We start from the raw sequence: 10464 nt of genomic DNA, 5'->3' as shown, positions 1-10464 counted from the left end.
CAGTCATCAGTTTAGACTGAGTCTCTTTAAATTCCATTCAACTATACAATTATTGTATCACATAGGGGAAGCTGATTATTTTGAAATAAACCTTTAGTTTACCCTCAAACCTGGAGAAACTTCTCAATAGATTGATCAGTACTGCACTCCACACCCTCCATTCCTTCATTAATTTTCATGTCATAATGTCAAGCAGCAAGTAGGTGCTTTGTGTAATTCACCATTGGCTGTATATTGACATCCTCTGCAAGTCAATTGCAAATAAACAATCTTTGCTTTGATCGGTTCATAACAAGTACATCTTTGTAATGACAAGGAGTTCATATGATTATTGTAGCCACAGGAAACAATAGCTCTTGTGTTGTTCTTGTTCGTGATTTAGGAAGAAAATTAAGCTATATGTTAGATTCTCTGTTTCCCCAACTTCTTCTCCAATGTAGAATTTTAAGCAGTCTGTGGCTGCACCTGCTTGCTGGTCTTTTATAATGAATATGATCATTCCCCGTGCTCTATTTTAAAATATTGCTAATGTAAGTTTTTTCTTTTTAAATTTTACTTCATTCCTTATCTTACACTTGAAAAGCAGACATTTACTAATGTGAGAGAAGCTGGCGGATGAAGGAAAGGGTTGCTTCACCCCGTATGTATGCCCGCGTACTTTGGTTGGTCGAGTCAAAACTTGGGCGACAGAAAACTTGTAGGAAATAAATGAGTGTGGGTTGGCAGAGTTCTTCTGGCAGCAGCGAGATGCTTGTGTGAAGAACAAAGCTGGGAAGGAAATATACATTTCAGATTGTTCAGTGTGGCGTTTCAGGCCCTCCTGATTTGCAAGGCTTCTTCTCCATTTGGAAGTCTCCAGGAACAGTCTGTGGATGAAAACATCCATTTCATCCCTCTGGGTCTTTATGGTTTAGATACCAGTGTTGGAAGTAATCCAGTCTCGGAAGGCCGTCACTCTCGTATAAACACCAGGCTTATTGGGTTGGCCACATTCATCTCCCCAGCTCACGACTCCAGCAAGGTACCAGACATCTCTAACATCCGGAGTAACGAGTGGGCCTCCGGAGTCACCCTAAGGAAAAACAGAGACATTGTTCATTTATATCTCAGCTCACCAAGGAAGAATGTGTTATTTAGCCAAGATAAACTATAATGAACGCAGCGATTTTCAAGTACGGTGAGGGGGGTAGGCGTCTTCAGCTACCTACAAAAAAGGCGTTCTGCTGCTGGGAGAGCAGTTTGGGCCTCAGATTCCGGTACACAGCCGGAAGTCTCCATTTAGCTGAAGAGTGAACAACAGTACTGTGGACTTAGCTGATACACCACCTCATTAATATTATCCAACCCACCAGAGAGTGGTGAATAATCTGTTACTGAGGAGAAACACATTAACATTTGAGGCTGGAGAAATTATTTGACGACTAGGAGTACGTAGTAGTACTTTTCAGAGGGCCGGAGTTTGGTTCCTCGTACTCAGGACAGCCTGTTCACGAATGCCTATAACTGCAGCTCCAGGGAGATCCAACACTCTGGGCTTCCACTGGCATCTGCACTCACATGCACACACAGACACACATGTGCACATAGTAAAAGTAATAAAAAATAAATATGTATAAACAGCATTTTTATGATCCTACAGAGTTTGAGATGGCAATTAAATTTTCATCTCACACTAATAACATAAAATGTTAATGGAAATGGCTCTGGAGTAGAAATTTGAGATTAAACTTGGACAGGAGTTTAATTTGGGAGATGTGGATCTTGGGAGGAAGTCATTAAAGCAATGTCAGTTAATTTTTTTTAAGATGGTGTATTTGAACGGGAAAATAAACAATACAGAAAAATTCACATGATATCTGAATTTTAAATTCCCAGATATAAAGAATACAGAGGGCAAACCAAAGGAGCCATGAAATCCAAAGACAGATCATGTTACAGAAAAGAGAAATCTGCCAAACACTGAGATTTTTTTTAAAAAAAGACCAGATACAGTTAACAGTGTCGTTATTGGTTACTAGCCTTTTTGTGATGTTAAAGCTGTACAGAACACTACAAGGGTAGAAAACTGAGAGACAATTCTACCTCAATTGAGGTGTGCACAATTGACACTCAGGTGTCCTCCTGCTCCCTCATGTTTCGGGAGGATCATTAAAATGCCCTGAGTATTGAATTCAGGATAAAATATTGTAGTGAATGGAAACATTTGCAAATATGAGATTGGCAAGTGTACTTTCAAATAACTCCTCCATTATTTGATTTCAACCTTAGGAGGTTGGTTACAGAATAACCCTTGTCTGTTTCACGTGTTACCCCAGGAGCAATGATGGTAGGAGAGGGGAAAAATAAACACGGTGAGTCTAATCCTGAGCTCTGGCCATGGACACGCAGAAAGGTCGGCAGTGGTTGAGAGCTCAATGCAGCAAATTGAACACGGCTAAAATGACTGACCCAGGGAGAAAAGCAGGAAAGATATGTATGGTACCATTAGTGGTCCGAAGGGGCTATGGGAGGAAGGGGGAAACAGGCAGTGTTCTCATGAAATCACGAGAGAAAATATGAAAATCTGTGAAAACAAGATCTTGACAGTAATACATGTGCTCTAGATTGAAACACAGAAAATGAGATGAAATTTCAAAGAAGCGGGATTTAGAAAAACGTGCTAAACTTAGTCCTTTTAAATTACAAAGTAAAAGTTGTAGGAAGGACATACACAATGAATCACTCAGCCACCTACGATTATTTTTGGGTTTTTTTTGGGGGGGAGGGGTGTTATTATTATTGTTTTCCTCTACAATATTTTATCAGTGGTGTTTTTGAAGAAAGCATTTATATACCTTATAAAAAGATGCATTTTTATACTGACCAAGACACGAAATTGACAACCATAGACAGTTTATACCAGGAGACAAACTGGGTTTCAGGAGATGTCTGTGCTTTGAACTACGATGGGATTTAAAATCCTAAGTTTAAATTTGTATGAACAGACCCATTTCTCTCTAAACTGGAGTTCAAGCAGGCTATGTGACACCCAGACAACCTTCCCTATTAGGGGACAGCAAAGACCTCCGCTCCCACCTCTGTAATCATAGCAGGGGAGTATGGGCTACAACCATGAGGTAATGTGTCAGAAGCCCCTTTTCATTACAGTGAGGTCAGAGAACACATGGCTGGAGAGTCATTACTTTGGAAATTGCCAAGTAGGATTGAAACCACTCTGCTGAGGTGTCAGCAATCTATAAGAGCCTGGTGACAAGGTGGTCCAGCCAAAGTGATAAAAGAAAAGGTTTCACAGCGACACTGAAACTCCACCTAAGAGCAGACACAGTGAGGCACTGTCCTTAGGTTAGCAGTGAGGTAATACTTATACTATCCTGTCAGTATGGCAGTATGACAGAAAATTTAACAGCAGTCTTATGTAGTTAAATATCAGAATGCATGTGGACATTACTCATTCTATGAAGAACCAGGAAATTTTCCCCTTGAACAATAAAAGGCAATATACAGACACCAACTCTGTGGTATCACGTACAAAGATCTTAAAGCCACCCTTTTAAAAGTCACAGTATCTCAATGTGTGAGACAGATGATCACTAAAGAAATAAGGAAGGAAATCTCAGCAAAGAATCCCTAGGCACAAAGAGAGAATAAAATGGAAACTCTAGAACTTAATAATCCAATAGCCAAACTTTAAAACATGGTTCATTAGATGAACTTAATAGAAGAAGCAAGGTAAAAGGACAGTGACTTGAATTAGAATCTAAGAACTCACCCAAGCAAATAATAGAGAAAAATAAAGTGGAGACTGTAATAGACACCTCATGAACCTCTGGGACTATCGCCAGAAACAGAGCATGTTTGTCTTCCAAATCCCAGAAGTGAAAGACAAAGTTGGAACTCAAAAAAAAAAAAATTCAAAGAAAACATAGCTGAAAATACCCTTGGGTGAGCAAAGGACATAAAGATTCAAAAGAACTGAGCAAACCCCGAGCTGAATAAAGCCAAGGAAAAGCATGCTAAGAGAAGATCAAACAGAATCTTCTTGGAGACAAGAGTGAAGTCACAGAGAGAGTCACATACAGGCAAGACTGGTGGCTGTAGATTCTGCTCATAACGTAAAGGCCCAAAGAAAAGGGTCAGTCTCCAACTCTAGAGGCACACATCTGGAAAAATTGTATTTCAGAAAACATGAGGAAGCAATGGTTCTGTCAGACAAAACGCAAAACAAAACAAAACAAAACAAAGCAACCTTGTCACGTTTCAAGTAGTCGTACAGGAAATCCTGAAACAGAAAAGGAGTCTTGAAAGGAAAGAGGCCTGAAAATCTTCAAGTAAACAGATTGCTTTCTCCTCCACTCGAGAGCTGATGTTATGCTTAGCAATGAAGGAAGACATTTCCTAACGTAGCTCTCCACATAGAAGAAATGTAAATATTTGTATTTACTGATATTTAATAAAAAAGGATCATAATGAGATTTAAAGGACGGTTTTTTTTTCCTATTCTACACTCCACTGCAAAAAGTGAATACCAGCGGACTGTGATAAGGTATATATCGCATACATGTATTTACATAAACCAGTTAGAGGAGCTGCTAATTTTTTTTTCTACAAAGAAGTAGTCGAGAGTAGTAGTAGACAAATCAGACAGAATTCCAAATCAAGTCATTGTGTGACTTTATGTAACATTCTGAAAATCACAGGATTACAGAGATGGAATCTCCATATTAACTGCAAGTCCGTAAATCTATCTGCGTATGACAAAATATCATATACCTAGATGCATATTTTTGAGCCACTGTCAACTCCCTGGATTTTACATACATAATTACATTTTCCTATAGTTTTATCATAGCTGTGTGAGTGTAACCATGGAAGAAAATTGGGTAACGAGTACACTTGAGGGTTGGCAAAAAGGTTCAGTTCATCAAAATCATTTGCCCCGAAGCCTGGCTCCCTGCACTGAATCCCTAGACCAGGCATACAGAAGAAGAGAACGCGCTCCAGAAAGTGGTCCTCTGGCTCCCACATGCATGTCATGCTACACACATGGCCACATACATACACAAAATAAAAGAGCATGTAGTACACGTTCTTTAAAGAATGGAAGCAGAGGCTGCCTCTGACTCTGCTGCAAGCCATTGGATCCCTTTCCCCTAGCTGCACTGACTGGTCAGGCCTCAGTGGGAGAGGATGTGTTTAGTCCTGCTGTGGCTTGATGCCCTGGAGCAGGAGGGTACCAAGGGGAGCTTCTCCTTCTCTGAGAAGGAGGGGAGAGGGTAACGAGGGGAGGGATTTGTGAGAGTGGGACTGGAGGAGAGGAGGGAGAGGCCGAAACCAGGATGTAAAGTGAATAAAAAAAAAAACCATAAATTACAGGAAAAAATAAAAATAGAAGAAGACATGTGACTCTTCTGTGAAATGTATGCAGCTTCCTGTGAATCCATAACTATTTTGAAGTGAAAGGTGAACGTGTCACTGTACAGTATACTAATAAGCAAGTCCTTACCTGGCATGCATCTTTTTCTCCTTTCAAGAAGCCAGCACACAACATCCTAGGGGTGATGGCACCGTTGTAAGATTGAGGTCGATTGCAGGTTTGGGTATCTATGTAGTCCACTTGTACTTGCCGAAGGTAATTCTGGGCGAAACCTGAAAAAAACAGTCGTGTTTGTAGATACATGTGTTTTATAAACCTCAAAAAAAAAAAAAAGATGGTAGTGTGTGTGTGTTGTATGTGCATGCGTGCATGTTCGTGTGTGTGCATGTGCATGGACATGTGTGTGTGTGTGTATGCATGTTGTAAGAAAAGTTAAGGGCGTTTGTTTGTTTGTTTGTTTGTTTGTTTGTTTTTTAAGACAGTGCTTTTCTGTGTGGAGCTCTGGCTTTCCTGGTTCTCATTCTGTAGACCAGGCTGACCTTGAACCCACAGAGATTTGCTTGCCTCTGACTCCTAAATGCTGAGATTAAAGGTATAAGCCACCACTGTCCAAAGAAGAGTACTATTTGACGAAATACTTTCTAACTAGTTTAAATAATAAAAAAAAAAACCTCAAACTGTTTAAGCGCCACAAGATTGTGTTTGGGAGAAGAGCTGTTTGGTTATTCAATCTTCAAATTGGGTATATTATCAAACCCTAATTTCTCACCTGGATAATTGTCTAGTAAGAAATTCAGTAATAACAGCCTAGTGTGTCAGCACATGCCTGAAACTTCAGTTCTTGGGAGGCAGAGACAGGTGGATTATGGAGGTTCGTTGGCCACTAGTCTAATTAAATAGCTAGCTCTAGGTTTCTGACATCCTATCAAAAACAAGTGACAACTCATGCTGGTGAGGATGTAGAGCAAGAAGCACCATCCTCCATTGCTGGTGGGAGTGTAAACTTTTACAGAAACTTTGGAAATCAATATGGCAGTTTCTCAGAAAATTGATAATCAATATATCTCAGGACCCAGCTATATCACTCTTGGGTATATACCTAAAGGATCTCCATTCTACTACAAAGACACTTGTTCGACTGCGTTCATAGCAGCTTTATTTATAATACCCAGAAACTCAAAACAACCTAGATGTCCCTTAACCAAAAAACCAGATGAAGAAAATCTTTACCTGGGAGGCAGAAGCAGATGGATCTCTATGAGTTTGAGGTCACACTCATAGAGGTCACATACAGAGTGAGTTCCAGGACAGTCACGGTTAGACAGAGAAACTCTGTCTCAAGAAGAAAAAAAGAAGAAAAGAAAGAAAGAAAGAAAGAAAGACAGACAGACAGACAGACAAATGGACAGACGGGCAGATGGACGGGAGGGAGGGAGGAAGAAAGAACGAAAGAAAGAAAGAAAGAAAGAAAGACAGACAGACAGACAAATGGACAGACGGACAGATGGATGGGAGGGAGGGAGGGAGGAAGAACAAAAGAAAGAAAGAAAGAGAGAAAGAGAGACAGACAGACAGACAGACAAATGGACAGATGGACAGATGGACGGGAGGGAGGGAGGAAGGAAGAACAGAAGAAAGAAAGAAAGAAAGAAAGAAAGAAAGAAAGAGTGAAGGAAAGAAAAGAAAGAGAAGAAAGAAAGAATAAAGAAAAGAGGAAAAAGGAAAACATGGTACATTTCACCAAAGTATTACTATTGCTCAGCTGTTAAAAACAATGACATCATGAAATTTGCAAGAAAATGGATGGAACTAAAAAAAAATTTTTTTTCATCCTGAGTAAGGTACCCTAGACCCCAAAAGACAAACATGGTATTCACTCACATATAAGTAGGTGTTAACTCTTAAATAAAGAACAGTCATTATATAATCCATAGATCCAGAGAGGCTAGGTAACAAAGAGAACTCAAGGGGGAAGCATAGATTTCCCTGGGAAGGGTAAACTAGGACAGGTGGGGATGGGAACAGGAGGGAGCAGGCATGGAGGAGGAGAAATACTGAGGGATAGTTCTGGAATTGGGAGGCATTGTGGTGGTGGTGGTGATATCGAAACCTAGTGCAGTGAAAACTCCCTGGAGTCTATGATAGTGACCCTAGTGAATACTCCTAGTAGTGGGGGATATGGATCTTGAACTGGCCATCTTCTCTAAGCAGGCAAGGCTTCCAGCAGTGGGACTGGGATATCAACCCAGCCACAAAACTTCCATCCAATAGTCTGTCCTGCCTGCAGGATATGCACAGAACTTGTGGGACTGGCCAACCAATGACTGGTCCAACTTGAGTTGAGGCCCATGCCATGAAATGGAACCCATGCCAGACACTGCATGAACCAGAAGCAAGACAGCCAGAGACCCAGGATAGAAACAAACTCAACTGGGGGAAAAGGGTCAGTGAAATGATTCCTAATGGATATTCTGCTATACTCATAGATCAGTGACTAGCCCAGCTGTCATCAGAGAGGCATCGTCCAACAACTGATGAGAGCAAATGCAGAGACCCACAGAGACAGGGGAACCCTGAGGAAGAGGTGGAGGGAGGATTATAGGGGTAAAAGGGATCAAAGATACTATAGAACGTGGCCCACAGAAGCAACTAATTAGGGCTCATAGGATCTCACAGAGACAGAAGCAACAATCATGGACCTTCTAAGGGTCTGAGCTTCTAGGCCCTCTGCATATAAGCTGTGGTTGTATAATTTGGTATTCTTACGGGACTCCTAAAATTCTAACTCCTTTTTCCCAATTGTGTTTGTTTCTATCCTGGATTTCTTGCTGTCTAGACTCTGGTTTCTTGCCATCCAGGTAGTGTCAGGCATGGGCTCCCTTTCATGGCGTGGGCCTCAACTTGGACGAGTCATTGACTGGCCACTCCTACAAGTTCTGTGTCACTATTACCCTTCGTGGGAGCCCCTGACTCTTTTGCTTGCTCTTGGAACCCTTCTTCTCCTGTGGGATGCCTTATCCAGCCTTGATATGATAGTTTATGCCTAGGTTTTTTATAACTTGCTATGCCATGTTTGGTTGATATCCCTGAAGAGAAAGAGAGAAGGAGTGGATCTGGGGGAGATGAGAGATGGGGAAGAGGGGACTGGAAGGAGTGGAGGAAGGGAAAACTGTGGTTTGGATGTAATGTATGAGAGAAGAATAAAAGAAATAAAAGACATCTTGTTTCTAGACAGACAGACAGACAAACAGATAGATAAGACCTAAACATATACAACACACCAGATAGATAGATAGATAGATAGATAGATAGATAGATAGATAGATAGATAGATAGATAGATGGATGGATGGATGGATGGATGGATGATGGATGGATGGATGATGGATGGATAGATAGATAGATAGATAGATAGATAGATAGATAGATAGATAAGGCCCATACACATACAACACACCATACAGGGGCACACACACACATTTAAAAAAGATAGAAATTCAGGGGCTAACAGGCATATCTGCTCCTTCTCATGCCTTACAATACTATTAAGGTAACAGCAGCAATCAATAACTAGAGGCCGTGGCAAGAAAGAATGCATTCATCTTCTAAGTGACATAAAGCCTGCCTTAGCCCGAGTCCACATGAACAACCAGCATATTTTGTGTTAGCTCTCAGTTCTTTAAATGCCTTGGAACTCCAAATTAGGTCAACATGACGTGATTCTTTTCTTCTGATGCTCACCATCATTTCTCAATGCTCCAAATCCTGTCACAAACATCCTCTGCCCCGGCTGAAATTCATGGTTTGCATCAGGGAGACAAACCTTATGCACTGCATTTGTGCAGGGGACCGGCCTAGACAGCTCTACAAGTGCAATGTCATAGTCATGTGATGGGTAATTGTATTTTTCATGAACAATTATCCTCCGGATGCCTGTTGTCAGTTTTGGAGGTTGTAATGTGGCCCCAAAGCTAGCAGTCCATCTGGATGGGTCCTTGTGCCTACCAAAAATAAATAAATAAATAAAATAACAGTAATAATAGATTATAACTTACCTTGATATCAATGCAATAATTTGTAAGGAATGGTTTTATCTGAAAGTATCAGATAATTTTTGTCATAGTTCATATCAACAGAATTATGCTCTTTCTAGTCAGAGAGCTGAGCTCTGTGTTCAGGCCAGGCAGAAAAACCACAGTGCTTTTCCTAGGTCAAATGTAACCCCATGCACCATGATGTCCACGCACATCCAGAGGTCTTTGCCATCAGTGGCTACAAGCAACACATACAAAGAAAATCCTGCATTGAATGACAGTAAATACATTCTACATGCCCACATCCTCTCCCTACAAGGATATATATTTTTCTGAAGTCCACAGTGATCAAAGATAACTTTAAAATGATCTACTATGGTGTATATTGTAAATATTTTGGTGCCAGGTTAAAAACTCAACACTCCTTCTAAAATAAATCACCTGTTAGTTATAAAGTTTGTTACTTTGAACTTGTTTCATACTTCCTTATCTTTTTTTCTCTACTATCCTTCTGGTGATCAAACCTACCAACTGTGCAACCTTCGGTTCTGAGAAGGATACTCAGTGACTATCAGTTCCTCTCTGTGAAAACAAGCTCAAAATTCAAACAGGACCTAAAGTTCCTTATTCTTTAGCAAAGTATCATCAACTGATCAATGAGTAACTACCCCCCAGTGTACTTTGGAAACACTTTCATTTCCAGAGACGGAAGAACCTCTTTGGAGATCCCCATTGTTTTGTGATAAGCATGTTATCTTCCATTTGTGCCAAACTTTCTCAAAAATTCATCAACTGCTTTATGAACATAAAATGTAAAATCACATTCACTTTTCTTTGGCCCCCTCCTCAAAGGTCCCGACTTACGTTCGAAAGCAGTGAGCGGCACTCACAAGCCACGTGTTGCTGATCAAAGTTGCTCCACAGCGATGAGACCCATCCCACTGCAGGCTGCTTTGCCAAGGCCATTCTCCCTCTTCCGCTGATGTCCCGCCAACAATCCTCACACTTGTCTGTGCTGTAGATTTGTTCCGCCGTGTCCCACAACCTGCCAAGAAGA

General features: G+C 40.8%; 1 protein-coding gene across 1 annotated transcript in view; it reads right to left on the bottom strand.

The window, feature by feature from the left end:
• Window positions 1-910: 910 nt before the first annotated feature.
• Tmprss11e (transmembrane serine protease 11E) overlaps window positions 911-10464 on the bottom strand; it is a 41220-nt gene continuing 31666 nt past the window's right edge. Inside the window, exons 8-11 of the mRNA XM_032916744.1 lie at window positions 10272-10452; window positions 9115-9374; window positions 5504-5646; window positions 911-1072 (exon numbers count right to left, since the gene is read on the bottom strand). Of these exons, the coding sequence (XP_032772635.1) occupies window positions 911-1072; window positions 5504-5646; window positions 9115-9374; window positions 10272-10452 (746 nt within the window). The remainder of the gene's footprint in view (window positions 1073-5503; window positions 5647-9114; window positions 9375-10271; window positions 10453-10464) is intronic.

This window comes from Rattus rattus, chromosome 11 (assembly GCF_011064425.1).
Source record: "Rattus rattus isolate New Zealand chromosome 11, Rrattus_CSIRO_v1, whole genome shotgun sequence".
Taxonomy (NCBI): Eukaryota; Metazoa; Chordata; class Mammalia; order Rodentia; family Muridae; genus Rattus; species Rattus rattus.
This window is presented reverse-complemented; position numbering and strand designations above follow the sequence as displayed.